This window comes from Zychaea mexicana (genome assembly GCF_025766255.1).
Source record: "Zychaea mexicana strain RSA 1403 chromosome Unknown BDB00scaffold_33, whole genome shotgun sequence".
In the NCBI taxonomy this organism is placed as follows: Eukaryota; Fungi; Mucoromycota; class Mucoromycetes; order Mucorales; family Lichtheimiaceae; genus Zychaea; species Zychaea mexicana.
The window spans coordinates 1-15813 of record NW_026516696.1 but is presented as its reverse complement, the minus strand read 5'-3'; the positions used below and the strand labels follow the sequence as shown (position 1 = coordinate 15813).

Sequence of the window (15813 nt, the reverse complement as noted above, 5' to 3'; positions counted from 1 at the left end):
CTACTAACTACTACTGCTAATAAATATGATCAATAAGTAAACTACCGAGAGAGCCACTAACGCGACCGGCGTGTCAGTTTTTTGTCAAAGGAAAAAAAAGCTTAATTTGCTGCTGTGAGAATTGCACTTGCTCCGCACTTTTCGAGAACCGTCGAATCCAGTACGCCCTGATTGACAAAGAACGTCAACAGCCTCTCCAGCAGTTCGAGTTGGTCGTTCAAGGAGAGGTTCCCAACGACCAAGGCCAGAATCTGCCCCACGGATTGATTGTACGTCTATCGTGAAACATTAAGTACATCTTGTTCCACAAACTGCTACATTACGCTATCCCTCCTGTTCATCGCCCATCTTTTCATACCTTGATAAAGCTCTGATAGTAGATCGATGCAAATAAGCCCATAAGGAACTGACAATCCATGCGATCCGTCATGCCTCCGTGTCCAGGGATGCTCTGACCAAAGTCCTTGATATGGAATGCTCGCTTAAGACCACTTGCAAAAAAGCCACCGAATGGAGCAATCAATGAAGCAAAGCAAGCCATGATCAAAGCGTGGATTTGTATAGGTGCAATCCAAATTTCTGACAAATGCTATTGAGGAAAAAGAGTCAGTTGCCTCCCCATATTGTAAATTTTGTACAAGGATCCTCTACCCCAAGTAAGTATCCCGCTCCCCTTCCTCTTCCGTACCGCATATTCCGTAATTGGGACCAGCGCTTCTGGAATTGCCCAAGGCTTAGCTGTGAACACTGGGTTCTTTGGGTTGCATTGTTCTGCCGCCCAAGCAGATGTTGCCAGATCCTGCAAGTCAACGAAACAGAATTAAGAGTGTGAGATATTCAGGGCGGGGAGGGGCAAATGATTCCCATGTTAATTTTTGTAGAGGAAGGCACACTACCTTGGCTGGACAAACCATGTAGTCAAACTGCATAAGCAAGGTGGCCCACTGCATTTATAACTTTACAATTAGCTTATCTTTTCAAATTCATCCCAGATCATGCCACATATAAGCCTTACCAAAAATCCAAAGACCAATGTACAGAGCCATGCGCCCAAGAATCCTTCAACGGTCTTCTTAGGACTGAGCTTAATAAGCTGTGTTCGGCCCCAAAAGAATCCGCAAACATATGCAAAAATATCGTTGCAGATCACCAAAGAGACTGGCAGCACAAACCTTCCAAATTTGTCTCTCTTTTGTTAGCATATACGCACTTGGACATTCACTAAATTATAGCTCTCTATCCAGCCCATCATCATATACACAACTTACCAGATTAATCCTTCAAGGATATTGTTCACGATAAAATGACTTTGGACAACAATCAGAATGAGTGCCATATGGGTCCAGCCAAACTGTGCAAATTGGCGCTTGTAAAGCCCTTTGCGTAAGTTGGCTACAAAGAATACGAAACCTAATGACAACACAGCCAATTTATCCCTTAACAACCCGTTGCATCCATAGTAATTGTTGCCTAGCAAGTACGACCTTTTTTATTTCCAATAGCAACCCAACAAACAACCGTAACTTACCAATAACGTAAAGTACAAAGCTAATGAATCTGTGATGGGTGGCGAATGGCAACAGAAAAGCGTCGACGAGAATTATTTCTTGGAAATAGTAGATGATCGACTCTCCATAAAAGAAATACATTGCTGTCACGAAAAAGTACCTGTACAGACAAAAAGCATTAGTGACCTTATTCTTCCTCCCACCTATTTGTTTACTCTAATGCCTTCTCCTTCAACTGTTTTTGTGGTTGTATAAACTACCAACCAAGAGCTGTTACGTTACCATGAAAGCGTCTTGTACCAACGCACTTGGCTTTCCTTAGCTGGGGCTTGTGCAATCTGGACAACTTCACCATATACTATAGTTTGAATGGCTGTAACCATCAAGACGATCCACATGTGGCCCGAGGCCAGAATGGTAAAGAAGGAACCAATCATCATGAACGTGGTAATAGTTCGTAGCCACCAGTTTTTCCATTTCTTTGCAGAAGATTCGGCAGCCAACATTACGGGTTCCTTTTCCTGTTCAAGATCGCCACCATGGTGCAAAGCGGCATCGTTATTCTTTTTACTGTTGCTGTTGCTGTTGCTGCTACTACCACCTAAAAAGACAGCTCGTCGTTTACCGCCACGCATAATAAATATTAATAATTAAAAAAGGAAGAAAACAAAAAAAGGTGTGTTGTTGTCTGTTCGCATTTTTTTTTTAACTTCTACTTTTTTTTCTTTGGGGGAGACGGTACGTTACACAGCTTTGCACGTGAAACGCTGTTTTTTAGTATTTCAGTTTTGGCACTCATGCGATGTTTGGGGGATGGGGGGAAGCGTGCAACAGAGATGTCCAGCGGAAGCCATAGAAGCAACAGCGCTCATGTCTAAAGATAATATTATGGATGTTGCGGAAAGTCAGGTAAAGATGTAAAATGCGATGGTGTTTGGCTGGTAGCGTTGAAGTGGGGAAGAGGTGACTTGGTATAGGAGAGAATTATTGGGTAACAGCAACGCGTACCGCAGGGCAATCGGAGAGTACTTTAGCTGTCTTGGTTTTACCGTCACGTGTAGCTCTGGTGGCCGTCGGCATAACCGATGGGCAAAAACAGCAAAACCATCCTGCAATACCATTGGATTAGAGAAGCTATATTCATTGCGCTTCTCGCAGACGTTGAGTCGAGATCGTTTATAGATTATAGCCTCCTCCTGTACCGGCTAGACCAACAGGCATAACAGTGCGCAGGTATTCGGATTCGATTTGTAGATTTTTGTATGTAATGCTTTTGACGTATTGGTAGTCCTTTCCCGCAAGCTCCGTATAGAGACGACTTGTTGCAACTTTACGGTCACGGCGTTCATTGAGGGCAGCGCTCGAATAATAAAACTTGCGTAGGCCGTCCGAATGTCGTTGCCTGACTTTTGCCTCTTCATAGTTTCTACAGGATCACAGATGCTAACGAAGCTGTTTTGCTGTAGGTCGTGGAGGGTATTCCGTACTTCTTCATCCTCAGGCTGTATATTCATGTAGTTCATAAACATTGTAGTAAGTACAGTTGTATACGTAAAGTGTCAAATGTGTATAGAATAATTTTGCATGAGCATACCTTTTCAACCTGTTTTCCTGTAATATTTGGATTTGATCTTTACGATTTATCGCGATGGATCATGTTGTCAACTAGACCCAGTGCAGTGTAGTGCTCCGTTTTTAGAGATCTCCTGTCGCTGATATCATGGAGAAGTTGTTACATCGCTGATCAACCACTGCCGTTTCAAAAGTGGTTGCTTCCACATGTAAAACCCTGTCGCTTGGGGTTGCTGTGCGCTGGTGGGTTTAATATACCACTTCCGGTCAACGTCGACGGTTCCTGGCGCTTCGCTGGAGTGGGTTGTTCTAATCCCACGCCCCCTCTCGCGTCGTATCTGATGGTGTGACATCCTTACGCGTGATTCGAAGCAGGTGAAGAGACGCTGAATCTCAGATCGGCTATTCATGGCTGTTGGCGATTGATTTGCTGTGTGTTGTAGAGTGTATCATCATCGATAATTGTGACTGTAACATCGTATCATAGATTTAATGATACGTCATAAGTGTTGTTGTCATCGCCGTCTCTTCATCTTCAGTGGTGCTGGCTGACCAGCAGCTTGATGCTATAATCGCCAAATGCTATAGAACACGAACTTTCTCTTTGTATTTGTAGTAACATTGTGCAGCAATACCTGCTCATTCGTGTTTGCTCGTCCTCGGAGCCTAAGATCTGAGAGCTTTTGCTGATACTACGGAAGTCGATGCTGCAGCAGCAACCTTTGCTGATCATGGATCCGTTCGTTGTTTGGCTTCTTCAGCATGTTTGGCGCTCGATCCAGCTAACACCTTGGAAAATGACAGCATTGCTGTAAATTAACTTTTCTATTAGCCAATATCTGTTACTTTCGAGAAATATTATCCAGCTTTCATTGACCTTGGCTCGTAGATAAAAGCTAAAGAAGGAAGAGAAAGAAAAAAGAGTAAAATGTAAAAGGAACGGGCATGTGAACACATAAAAAGAGATGGCGCTTTATTGTACAACACACAAACCAGCCCAGCAAGCTGGTGTAATTAGATAAATTCAGGTACTCCATTGGCTAATTACTAATTTTGATTCGCTAAAATACGACCCCAAAGACTGATTTTTTCCTTCACTTTGAAGGTTATCCTCCGTTTTGTTTTCTTCATGTATAATACATTTTATATGGCAGAGATCTATTCGTCGTCATCCTCGGGCTGGTGGGTCACATCGTATCGTTTGCCACGAATACCCCAGATACCCCAGTTGGCATTGATGGTCTGGCGGATGTCCGTAAGGTTCACATCGCGCTTGAGACTGCCAAAGTGGTTTTCTGTTGGCTTGAGAACCCAGTCAAATTCGCCCTGGTAATCTTGTTCAACTGCCTCAACGTCATTGGCAACATCGGCCTTGTCGTAACCGGTAATAAAGATCGGACATTTGGTCTCCAGCGCCTTTTCAATCGATGTCTTCCAACCTTCGCGTGCGGCAGCATGGCCGATGCCGGGAGAGAACAGGAAAAAGAGGTCGGTGTAAGGGTCAAACTTGTCGATTGTTTCGTGGTAGTCATGGTAGAGTCTATTGTCGTAGGTGAACACCAGACGTTCATTTAATGACGTCGTGTGAGGCTCTTTGCCAGGCGGTAATGTATCGGGTCCAACAAAGTGAATGTGGAAGGGCGTGTGGGGGAAAAGATACGCAAGCTGCAGCCAGATGTATTGCGGTAATGATGCTTCGGCACGAGCACCGACCACATATAAATTAATCGTTTCGGAGCGGATTAGTGTCGCGCCATCTTTTGCAACCTCATTTCGTGGATAGAGAACCGTTCGTAGTGCTATTCCATAGACGTGTGTACTCTTTCTTAGTAAAAATCCCCTTTTCCCCCATTGTCTGTTCCCTGCTTGCAAAATCAACCAGACTTACCAGAGATGGAGCGCATGCCTTCCGGTGTAACCTCCTTTCCAAGCTTGTATGGACACGATTCATGGAGAATAGATGCGACCGTGATCGGATATGTTAAGAGCTTCGATACATGTCGCATTGACCGGTCCGAGTCCATGGAGGGAAAGCTGCGGGTATAGAAGAACACATCCCAGTTTGCCATGTTCACCGCTTCATCAAATCCCTGTGAACCTAATATACATGTGTCATTTAGCCTCTTCTTCTTTTCTCTCATCCCTCGACTTTGACATGACTATATAGCTTCATGCTGAAAAGTAAACAAACAACTTACTTGGGAATTCAAACTCGGTCATTGGTCTACCCGAACGAAGATCGTGATCATCCTCGTTTTGCTCTCGCAAAATATGACATATCTCTTGATGTGCCTGTTTTCCTTCATGATAGTGCTCCTCGCTACAATGTGTTGGATAACCACAGTCAGGGCATTCATAGACGGGTGTTCGTTTATGGTCGTGGTCTTCATGAGTGTCACAGACGGCACATACACCGTATTTGTTAATTATGGCTGCACGATCGCGAAGTTCTGGGAGTGGCGAATGGCTCAGTTTATGAAACAAATTGTCAGGTGCGAGCTTGACTTTGGTGCTGTCAGTTAAATCGGTGGCAGTGGATTGTTGTGCATTGTTTCTCGACGACGGTGAGAACAAGCCTTTCCACGAAATAGAGCGCGTTGCCATAACTGCGTGACCAGTATATGCTGTGTATGCTGATTTCACGCCCTTGTGTGAGGCAAGGCCGGAGACATGGTAGTTTCCACCACGAAGCGAGGTTAATGATCGAGCGATCGTTCGTGACGCTGGTTTCCACCCGTGCATGTCGTGTATGTGTGTTGGTAAGTCAGTTGGTCGTGAAAAGTGGAGAAAATACAAAATATTTTTAGTGCCGCCACCCTGGTGAACAAGCACCCCAGACCCAAATTATTTGCCCATATTCGGACGCCGTACGGGCCTCTACAAGCTCTACGGAACATACCCTGTGGCCTCTGCGGTGTCACGCCGTGCACACCGTAGAAATTATAGTATGCTCAGCCTACCATAGCACCAGCTTTCTCCCTTCTTTTTCTCAGAATAATTCTCACTACATTGCGTCCTCCATTTCGACAATAAGCAACCAGGAACCCCAACCAGAGCAGTCAAATGCTTCCAGCAACAAATATTACCGCCCTAAGGGAACCAAAAAGTGGTCCACTTGGAACGCGTTAACTCACTTCCTTTCTCAAAATAGCACTGACGAAGAGCGAGAAGGTTTGCTATTTTGTATATAGGTAAAATGAGAATTTTTACTTATCTAGTATATAGAATGGGAAGATATTATCAGACAGTATAACGATGGAGAGTTGACAACGACAACTGCTCAACTGGCTGCGATCTGTGCTCGCATGAACGAGGAGCACCAGAAAAAGCTTGAAGAGAAGGTCAAGCGCATGAACCATATGATGGAGCAACCGGCTCCTATGGATCTAGATGTTCGTCAGCAGCTTGGGAGAGCTTTCAGACGCGAGATCATGTCGGTTAACCACCGTGCTAGCGTGGCCATGGGATGGAATGTCGGCACGCTCATGTCTCCCCAGTTTGAGACCGATTGGATGCTTACTACACCTATAGTCTCATCTAGTATGTAAAGTAGTAAATATGTTTTTAGAAATGCTCATATTCAAGGTTCTAATACCAACTATTAAGAGAAAGCTCAGAACGCATTGAATAAGATTGGAGGGCGTCCAAACTTCCATCGACATTGTCAAGGTTAATACTACACTGTGATAGTAACATCTGATTGAGAAAAAGGATTATTTATTTATTGACTTTTTCTTAACAACAATCTGTCACTATAGGAACAACAGGCGGTAACTATCGCTAACACATCATAGCATTGTTAAAAGGAGCTACTAATGTATATTATTCGTTTTCGCCAGGCCCTCGTTTGACCAGAAAGCCTACCAAAAAGAAAAGCACGGTTAAGGACCTCATGATTGAACTCTGTAGTATGTTACAAGCAGTGCCTGCATTGCAGTTATCAATGTATTAATACTTGTAAATGAATGTATGTAGACAACGAAGTCGACAAAGTTTCCGTGGAAAAGTTTCAAGAGGGTGTCAAACGGTGGGATAATTCGCTACAGAAATGAAACATTGGGGTGCGAATTCACGGGTTTTGATTGTGGCGAAAAGGCAGATACTGCTTTGTGCCCGAGTGACATGCCGTATAAGAGATGGTCAGAGCTGTATGATGCCCTTATCAATGGCCAAATTAGTTTTGAAAAGCTTTAAATTAAATGGTTTAGCACATTTTAAAAAGTTGCTATTGATAAAAGCGACATATTAGCATCCAATAGGTATATTAGTTCATTTATTAAATTACAGATCTTGATTTTACTGTGGAAGACAGAGTGATCTGCGCTAGGGGACATGTGGTCGTTCCTTGACATGGACAAGGATACTATACATATACAAAGAATATGAGGCCATAACTGAATAAAAACCGCATAGAACAAAAAGAGTTAGACGGTGTGGTGGTAGATGGGTAGAGGTGGAGCGAGAATGATGAAATTATTAGGAGGATTCTTCATGCAATTTGGAAATGACCACAGTAATACTCTTAGAAAGCAAGGAAATTTGAAACAGTTCCTAGCATCCGAGCATTTTTACCCTATTACATAACGTACTTCTGTGTACAAAATAAATTGTGGATTAGGGGATCGTCATAAAAAATTACAGGAAAAGAAGCTTTCCTCAAGCGCGTGGTACTTTTTTGTCAAGTTGCACGTTTACTGAGCAATAAACAGAAGTGATCAACTTAATATGTGTTGCAATATAAATATAGAGAACTGAAATGAAAAATTATCTTTTGAAGGTTCTTAGCTACAACGTAACAAACAACAGACCGCACCATCTTATTAGCACTAGATCATGAGTTTTAACGATCGGTTCAACGAAGACGACGCCATGGACCTAGTGGAATCCACGATGTTGAGCGATGGGAGAACGAGAACGAAAAGCCGCAAAGTGTATGCTGGTGACGATGCAGTTGTAGCTTCTGCTCCCACTATAGGAGATACGCGTCAAAATTCACAGCATGATCAATTAGGTAACTGATTCGCATATAAGCACACTAAATCTTTGCTTATTATAACATATACTTTGTAACGCGAAGATCACGGAGAAACCGATGATCTCGACTATGGTGACGGTCCTGGTAGCGCTTTTAATGAAGGCTTGACAGTGTTTCGTCTGAATGACCATGACATCGAAAAACATAAAAGGAGATTGGAAGCTCTTGATGAAAACTGGTCCGAGGTCTTTAAGGTGCTACCGAAAGACTATGTAAAGTGCAGGGGAAGTAGCGACTATAGTCTGGCCGATACGACTCCGTTTTTCGACGCGCGCTGCACTACATGCGATAAAACAAAGGAACGGGAGATCCTTTGCGTTTTCATTACCGGTAACGCATTACGTTGCATTAATAATTACCAAACATACTGTGATATGGACAACTGCTAAAACATTCCTATAAATGCCGTCCAAAACATACGAAACAGGCATTAAAAGTTATAAATTACCATTCTGTGAATGTAAATCAGACGCCTCAACCCTGCTTTACCATCACTTGTTTCCGTCATCTCCCGCCTCGCCGAGGACAGCATTTCATCTCCCATTGCTTGATTTCTATTCTGCGCTTTTGGCTGAAGGTCATTTAGCAGCACAAGCCTTTGGAAATGCTTGCTCTTATGTGCACAAGTTTGAGGTACTGTTACTGCTAATAGAATAATCAGATGATAACACAATGGAGCGAAATCACTTATCATAACAGTTATTCTAATGTATTATATATACATTTGAATTTTATGGAATAAAGAATCCTGATAGAATTCGAAAGACTTTAGGAAATGCACATACAGCATACATGGAGCTGAAAGAAAATGTGACGGATGAAATGGTTAACGAGTTCAGCAATATTACTCCAATGGAGCGAGATGCGTGTCCGGCTTGTCCCAAGGTCTCCTTCTCGTTTTATAATTCAGTGCTGTCATGATATTTTGATGAGCTAATGACTCAATATACAATTTACACAGGAAGGAAAACTGTTCGTCGCAGTCGATGGCAACATGCAATTGCGACGACGCAAAGCACATGCAAATGACACAAAAAAAGCTGAAGCAGCGACGTTTTTCTCGGCTGATAACATGCATGACGTTTACGAAAAGCATGAAGTCACCAATGCCGTCAATAAGCGTTGCGAGAGTGAGCTCAAAGCTGTTACGTCCGTTTCTGCTGCTGTCGAGAAGTTCTATGAAAGTGGAATAGTAGGCTGTGTATGCGGCAGACACAATGTTCCACTTCAGTTTACGAATATCTTTGCTTCTGGTGAAAAGTAATTTTAATGCTTTTTACATGCATGCAGTCTATAATCCCTAGCGTATAATATGCACTTACATGTTGAGCTTTGTATAGGTACAAATATGCTCTATCTGTGCTTGCTGTTGCCACTAAGGGATACAAAGATGTCAATATTTTGTATGATCTTGGTTGTCGCTTTGAACCATCATTTAAGGTATTTTGCCGTGTCTAAGAATATCATCGCATCCGGTAAACAAATTGATCTTTAATTACTTATGCACCATTAGCAAGCATTTCCCAATTTTGCTCAAGCTGGATCACAGATGGCCGTCTCCGTTTTCCATGCATACGCCCATTCAATGTCTTGCCAGGTCGATTATCATCCACGATTCATAAGCGGCTTTGGACTGACAGATGGAGAAGGACTTGAGCGTCTTTGGTCCTACCTTGGAGGATTTGTCTCAATGACTAGACAAATGAGCGCCAAGAGACGTCTGTTCGTTTTACAGCATGCGATTGGTCATTCGAAAGCCAAGACTATAATCAATATGTGTATGCATGATTTTAAATGAAGTTATAAATGATTGCGTGATACTCATAATAGTACCGATAGGTTACGCGCTTAAAAAACGGACGAAAAGGGCAAAGGCAATCATCGAACAAGCGTCTGCATACTTGCGACACAGAGCTACCCTTGTAGCTTCCGGCGGTACGCCATGCTGGTGGTGAAACGAGGACGGGAAGATAGATGAGCTCAGATTCGAAGAAGAATGGAAGACGTACAAAGATACCGTCCATAAAAAATCGAAAGATCGTACTATATTCACTGGTGTCAAACCTCTATCAGTAAAAATACAGTATTATGAAGAACTAGAGCATTTTTACGCGGTTGAGTGAGTTTACAAAGTGTTTTTGTAGAGTACTGTAAAATACTTAGACAACTAATCCATTCGGAAAACATCATTAGAGCGGAGCGCATTACTTTATCGAGGGAGCTTGAAGATCCAGATAAATGTGCCAATATGACTATGGCGGAAGCAGGTATGTATAACGATTTCTACTCCCTTTCGTTTATGCGTATTAAGCTATTGTTATCATCAATAGATGAGAAATTTGGATTGCTTCGAAAGCTCTCAAGAAAGCTCGAGATCGCTGAAGACAATGTTACCAGAATTGAAAGGGTGCTAAAGCCTGAACGAAGATGGCAGATAAATAGCACAGAATACGCAAGCGCAAAAGAAGCAAAAGCAAAGCGAGAAAAGGAAGATAGCCTGTATAAACTAAAATCACATATAATCTCGCGTAAGATGATGTATGATCAGCTGCGTAATCGAGAGGGCAAAATAGGTATTGTATATCTGTTTTTTGAAGTGTAAAAATGAGAAAGCGCTGCTGATGGATATAATTAATTAATTATGAAACAGGCGAAAGAGTAAGCACGAAAGTTAGAAGCGCAATCAAGAAACAAAGCACTGCAGCTGAAAAGCAATTGAAGCTATACAATGCTGCTTGCCATCTGTTGTTGGAGCCTGAAGTCCAGTGGGAGGATGTCTGTCATCTGGAGACACGATTTTGGGAACAGCACCATATAGCAGAAAGCAACGACGTCGACGTTCTCAGAGAGATTATGAACATTAAGCGCGCCGAGGAAGAGCTGATAATGATCGAGGTTAGTGCTATGGTACTTCATTGAAACTCCATACTGTGATCTCAACTTTCCACTTAGGACGAAGAAAAGAATCTGGAAGCATACGCTGCAGCACGTTATAGCGCCATTCAAGATGCCATAGAGGCGACGCATGACGATGGGTGGCAAGCTATTCTTGGTGATCTTTTGGAACAAGCTGAACGTCTCCAATGTAATATCAGAAGCAGCAAACCGCGTACTGTTGGTGAAATTTCACAGATCGACAACGACGAACAATACGGTGACGATGCGGACGATGAATATGACGAAGACGTTTACTTTGTCCATGCTGAGACATATGAGGATATTGAGAAGGAACATGACGAGCTGATGTATGAGTATATGCCGCCAGTAGATTATACTATGCCTGACGAAGATATTTCTCTGCCAGATGCAGTACTTTCAGAAGAAACACTATAGAGCCAGCAATGTATATACGCCGTTGTAAATCAAGAGCTCTTTTATAATCCTTATTATGCTTACTTATACATTGTATGTTATTAGACCTTTTATGCGGATATGATTTTTTATTATGTGTAATAAGCACCTATTCTGTTACTTATTTTCTCAATACTGCGTTGAGCGTTAATCCTCATAATTTAAATCAGATACATATATATAATACTGTATGCTACCGGAAAAAGATGCTCTGGTTGGGGTTCCTGGTTGCTTATTGTCGAAATGGAGGACGCAATGTAGTGAGAATTATTCTGAGAAAAAGAAGGGAGAAAGCTGGTGCTATGGTAGGCTGAGCATACTATAATTTCTACGGTGTGCACGGCGTGACACCGCAGAGGCCACAGGGTATGTTCCGTAGAGCTTGTAGAGGCCCGTACGGCGTCCGAATATGGGCAAATAATTTGGGTCTGGGGTGTGAACAAGAATAACACTTTCTGGGCGCCATTGGTTGGTTGAATCGCGGGTTGGGCCTACCGCATAGGAGCTTTGAAATTCTGACAGTTATTTCCCCTACAAGACGCGTACTATCGCTCTCTCCCCTTTTCCCCATAATTTCAATTATAATATGCCATGCAAACGCGCACCAGGTTTTGGGCAAACTCTCAAAGGTATCTTCGTCAGCTACAGCAAAAATAACGGGAAAAAGAATACTAAAACTACGCAACCTTTGTTTCTTAGATGCACGTCAAAAGTCTCACCGGTGAAATAAACCATCGTCCCAATTATCTATCACGACCGACAAGAAGACCATTACTGAAAGCAAATACTATGAGGAGGTAACCGATTTTGGAAACTGGCCAAGTGTTTTCTTACATCATACATACGCACGGTATGGTTGAAGCACACGGGCCTTAATGTTTGACACCTGTTAGCCTTGCATTGAGACGAAACAAAGGAAAGAAAGGAGAGGCTAGGACTGTTGCATAACAAGTGCGGTAGGTATACAAAAATTAGCTCTTGTCCTAAATAGAGACATAAATTCACTTGATAAAGTTAACATATGCTTTAGACATCCGTGTTTTCAGAAAATAATTGAGACGCCATCATACGGATCCAACATTCGCTTTGTGTATTTGCTAAATTAGAAAAATATGTGTATATTAGTGTCATTACGCCAAAATATTCACTCTAAGTAAATATGAATTTACTACAATCTACTAACCCGTACCATCGACTCTGCGTGCTGTACATAATCAGCACCATACAGTATTCCCTCAAACATGGATCACAATCGAGAATAGCTCAGAACCAGCCATTGTATGCGCATTGTTCTATTCTCGTAGTTAGTCGACACTTCTTCTCGATCCACATATTTGAGCTGACCAAGTAGTCGTCTGTTAAAGAGCGTTGATTAGACTGCATCAAGAAACCCACTGATGAAGGCAAAGATAACTCTTTACACTCGGAAGACAACACCCACCATCATGGCATCCAAGTTCCACCTCCTTCCTCATCTTGAAAAGATTCAATATCTGGCATGTTCACGAGTCGTCCATCAAATCATCCAAACGAAAGTCTAGACAGTATCTCAAACAGTATATAAAGGGTTGAGAATTCTTTCAATTAATATTTGACTCTCATTGTATTTCATATTGCCTTATTTTCTCTCTGATTTGATCTTTTGAACTGATGTCCTTCTCCTGAGTCCAACTAGGTAAGATTACTTCCCAATCCACAATGTAGAATGATAATAAAATATCTAGCGGAAAAAACAAAAAATAAATGAAGTTGTCATTAAATAGACCTCGACCTCTGCTGTTATCATTCTTCAATATCGCCGTGATCATACAGTAACAAGATTTTCCTACATCAACATCATTAACTAATCTCACTTCTTAATGCCCAACTTTCTGTTCATTTACATCATGAAGTTCCATAGTGTAAGATATATACATGTATATGAGACATAGTCTTGATTTTTATTTCTTCCCTCATCATCTGGTCTCCTTTATTCCGGTTTCCTTCTTGTCTCGTGCTGTTCTTGCTGGAAAGTTTTTAATATTTTTGACCGGTCTTTCTGTCATTGTCTTGTCCTGATCTCGTGTCCTTTCACTGTCTTGCCTTGCCTCGTTCTTAAAAGTACCTTACAGCAGTCTAGCTACAATTTTAGGGTTCTGACATTGCTACTATATAAACTTTTGCTCCTGTGACCTTTTACTATTTCTCATGAACTAAATTACGAAACACATATTTCCGTTTTGCTCTGGATCTTTATTCAGCAACATGATCCTTCTGTATAACAGTAGAAGCATGACACCCACTTTTTCAGATGCCGAAAAATGTTAACTTTAGAAAGACGTGGAGAAACCAGAAAAGTGTGAAGGGGAGAAGGACAAATTGAATCAATGGAGATTTCTGAGAACCGCAAAGTAATCGACTTTAAAATTATAGCTGTACTTAGAGGCATTTTGCAAATTGATGATTCAGCAGGTCAGTTTTTATTCATCATTAGAAGCTTCATACGGTGCACTCTTAGCTCCATCCTTGATCACTATCGTTGCGTGCTTACGCTCACTCATCTTTTTGATGGTTGGGTCTACTACAGTTTTTAGCGACATCACTTGTTGGTTCTTTCGAACATTTTTGAGGTTTTCCTTGTGTGACTTTTCGAATTGGTCCAGGGCAAAAATAGTATCTGTCAATAATGACTTACAAGGAACGTGGAAGCGGTGACTGATCAAAAATTAGTATCAGTCTTTCTAGATCTTTTTGGCCAGCCTGTCACGGCAACAGAAGTAACCAAAAACCAGATATAGCGTTTCGATACGGTGTAAATGTTGTACTTACTACTAGCTTCCACGGGCCCTCCATGAACTTCTCCATTTGATCAGCTTTTTTGTTAAAATCTTGGGGCGAAGGCATTTTGATCTCTTTGATCATTATATATACACCGGGTTCAGTGGTGCTTAACGACCAGATTCTGATGATATCGCCTAAAATTTAATAAGTTAATACTGTTGCAGACGTAATATACAGAATACTTTGTATAAATATACATATGTGCATATGTGTGTATCTTTATTTTATACTTACTGTGAGTATGGATGAACAGAAACTTGATCTTTTTGAGCCAGTCACATGTTGCATACTGAAATTTATGCGCCGTGTTCTTGAGCATGGCAAGAAGGGCGAACATCGCTTTGTGCTGGTCGAAACTAACTTTTGCCCGTCCCGCCTTGTTGTATGCACTCGAGGTTTCAAGTAGGCATATTTCTGCGTTATTGAGATTTTAAAGACGGAGAATTCCGTCTGTAAGGTGTTGCTGTGGTTGCCACTCCAATGTTGGCCATTGCTTGCAGCGGTGCTTCTCCTGGTACGAACGTGATAGTTCGACCATTCGCCAAACGGATGTAGCGAGCACATGCTTGCATCATCGGGAACAAGACCCCCACGTTCCACGACGATTGTGATTCACCAACATCCGTCACATCTGTAAAAACAGCTTTGGTGCTGCATCAAATCGACAGCATAAGCATAGCATGTCCTATGTAAACAGCCGTCATACAACCAGGTACCATTACTTACAGCGGTGAAAAAAGGTCTTTAATGAAATACGCTTTGTAGCGCAATTCCGGAGCCATATTCGTAACTGGAAAAGCTTCTACTGCCATTTCAGTGTCTTCGATCGAATCCTTTTAGGAGAGCGAAAGAGGTCTGTTAGAATCAAAAAGCTGGAATCCTTAAATTAAATACATACAGCATCGAGAACAGCATCGATTGCTTCTTAAAAATCGTTATAAATTCGAGATGACCACTTGTTCCTGGATGCCCTGATAGAGATCAAGTGGCATGTCTTCCCGTTTTTCGAAACCCTGTCCACACCAGCAAACCCCGTATAGTTCAGGCCTAGTTATATAACACGTTAGTTAACTTTCAAACAATATGCTATTATTAAAGCAGATATTACTTGTAGACGTTGCGTAAATCGTCATTTTTGTCGCCAGCTACAAACTCTTGCCACGCTTGCCACAACGACACCACTGAAAGGTTTAAAAATGAGCTAATGTTAGATTTTTATAAATGTTCTTAATTTATATTCTATGATGCCCACCTTTCACGGTTTCTTCTTCTACTGCTGTCGAGATTTTTTGGTGCTTCCACCTGCTACGTCATGGGTTTCTGGCTGCTCTCTCTTTTATAGCTTAGATAATTAAGATAGTTAGTGTCATTCTTGCAATGCGTCGGTATTGAATATACCTTATTCGATGTCGTCGCTTCTTGGGTAACATTGCTAAATCGAAAATAGCTCAGTTATTTCACAACAGAATCAAGCACTCATAAATGTGAATATGATATACTTTTAGGAAAACTCGTACCCATAATAAT

At 41.8% G+C, this 15813-nt stretch overlaps 8 protein-coding genes across 8 annotated transcripts; 4 read left to right on the top strand and 4 right to left on the bottom strand.

Moving 5' to 3' along the window:
• Nucleotides 1-101: 101 nt before the first annotated feature.
• Nucleotides 102-2014, bottom strand: BDB00DRAFT_882967 (phosphatidate cytidylyltransferase; the record flags this gene model as incomplete). The annotated part of the gene is made up of 8 exons (XM_053128193.1): nucleotides 102-275; nucleotides 359-589; nucleotides 689-799; nucleotides 897-944; nucleotides 1016-1172; nucleotides 1269-1307; nucleotides 1525-1668; nucleotides 1791-2014. 8 exons carry the CDS (start codon nucleotides 2012-2014, stop codon nucleotides 102-104), a joined length of 1128 nt encoding a protein of 375 aa, XP_052980001.1.
• A 2019-nt stretch (nucleotides 2015-4033) lies between these two features.
• BDB00DRAFT_821465 (uncharacterized protein) lies at nucleotides 4034-5865 on the bottom strand. The gene is made up of 3 exons (XM_053123391.1): nucleotides 5279-5865; nucleotides 4969-5178; nucleotides 4034-4879 (listed from the first exon to the last, which is right to left on the bottom strand). Exons 1-3 carry the CDS (start codon nucleotides 5820-5822, stop codon nucleotides 4239-4241), a joined length of 1395 nt encoding a protein of 464 aa, XP_052980000.1. The 5' UTR covers nucleotides 5823-5865; the 3' UTR covers nucleotides 4034-4238.
• A 520-nt stretch (nucleotides 5866-6385) lies between these two features.
• Nucleotides 6386-7132, top strand: BDB00DRAFT_871979 (uncharacterized protein; the record flags this gene model as incomplete). The annotated part of the gene is made up of 5 exons (XM_053126895.1): nucleotides 6386-6620; nucleotides 6693-6749; nucleotides 6839-6850; nucleotides 6920-6988; nucleotides 7056-7132. The coding sequence occupies 5 exons, from the start codon at nucleotides 6386-6388 to the stop codon at nucleotides 7130-7132; spliced, it is 450 nt and encodes a 149-aa protein (XP_052979999.1).
• Nucleotides 7133-7913: 781 nt separating this feature from the next.
• Nucleotides 7914-8504, top strand: BDB00DRAFT_938729 (uncharacterized protein; the record flags this gene model as incomplete). The annotated part of the gene is made up of 2 exons (XM_053129298.1): nucleotides 7914-8091; nucleotides 8158-8504. 2 exons carry the CDS (start codon nucleotides 7914-7916, stop codon nucleotides 8502-8504), a joined length of 525 nt encoding a protein of 174 aa, XP_052979998.1.
• Nucleotides 8505-9187: 683 nt separating this feature from the next.
• On the top strand, nucleotides 9188-9809 carry BDB00DRAFT_787639 (uncharacterized protein; the record flags this gene model as incomplete). The annotated part of the gene is made up of 3 exons (XM_053120719.1): nucleotides 9188-9375; nucleotides 9456-9555; nucleotides 9756-9809. 3 exons carry the CDS (start codon nucleotides 9188-9190, stop codon nucleotides 9807-9809), a joined length of 342 nt encoding a protein of 113 aa, XP_052979997.1.
• Nucleotides 9810-10219: 410 nt separating this feature from the next.
• BDB00DRAFT_353065 (uncharacterized protein) lies at nucleotides 10220-11343 on the top strand. Its single transcript, XM_053117049.1, has 3 exons — nucleotides 10220-10382; nucleotides 10446-10688; nucleotides 10766-11343. The coding sequence occupies exons 1-3, from the start codon at nucleotides 10364-10366 to the stop codon at nucleotides 11032-11034; spliced, it is 531 nt and encodes a 176-aa protein (XP_052979996.1). The 5' UTR covers nucleotides 10220-10363; the 3' UTR covers nucleotides 11035-11343.
• A 2952-nt stretch (nucleotides 11344-14295) lies between these two features.
• BDB00DRAFT_737962 (uncharacterized protein) lies at nucleotides 14296-14701 on the bottom strand (the record flags this gene model as incomplete). The annotated part of the gene is made up of 2 exons (XM_053118413.1): nucleotides 14296-14420; nucleotides 14521-14701. Coding segments are annotated over 2 exons (306 nt in total), but the record flags the coding sequence as incomplete, so codon positions are not given.
• Nucleotides 14702-14705: 4 nt separating this feature from the next.
• BDB00DRAFT_871976 (uncharacterized protein) lies at nucleotides 14706-15716 on the bottom strand (the record flags this gene model as incomplete). Its single annotated transcript, XM_053126894.1, has 5 exons — nucleotides 14706-14937; nucleotides 15013-15119; nucleotides 15240-15333; nucleotides 15395-15487; nucleotides 15685-15716. 5 exons carry the CDS (start codon nucleotides 15714-15716, stop codon nucleotides 14706-14708), a joined length of 558 nt encoding a protein of 185 aa, XP_052979994.1.
• Nucleotides 15717-15813: the final 97 nt, after the last annotated feature.

Bases quoted from the DNA above. Each gene is read 5' to 3' on its own strand.
- BDB00DRAFT_821465 (XM_053123391.1), bottom strand. From the start codon at position 5,822: ATGCACGGGTGGAAACCAGCGTCACGAACGATCGCTCGATCATTAACC. The intron at 5,179-5,278 runs GTAAGTTGTTTG...CATGTATATTAG, and splicing joins GACCGAGTTTGAATTCCCAA to GTTCACAGGGATTTGATGAA. The intron at 4,880-4,968 runs GTAAGTCTGGTT...TCTATGGAATAG, and splicing joins AGGCATGCGCTCCATCTCTG to CACTACGAACGGTTCTCTAT.
- BDB00DRAFT_353065 (XM_053117049.1), top strand. The intron at 10,689-10,765 runs GTATTGTATATC...ATTATGAAACAG, and splicing joins TAATCGAGAGGGCAAAATAG to GCGAAAGAGTAAGCACGAAA.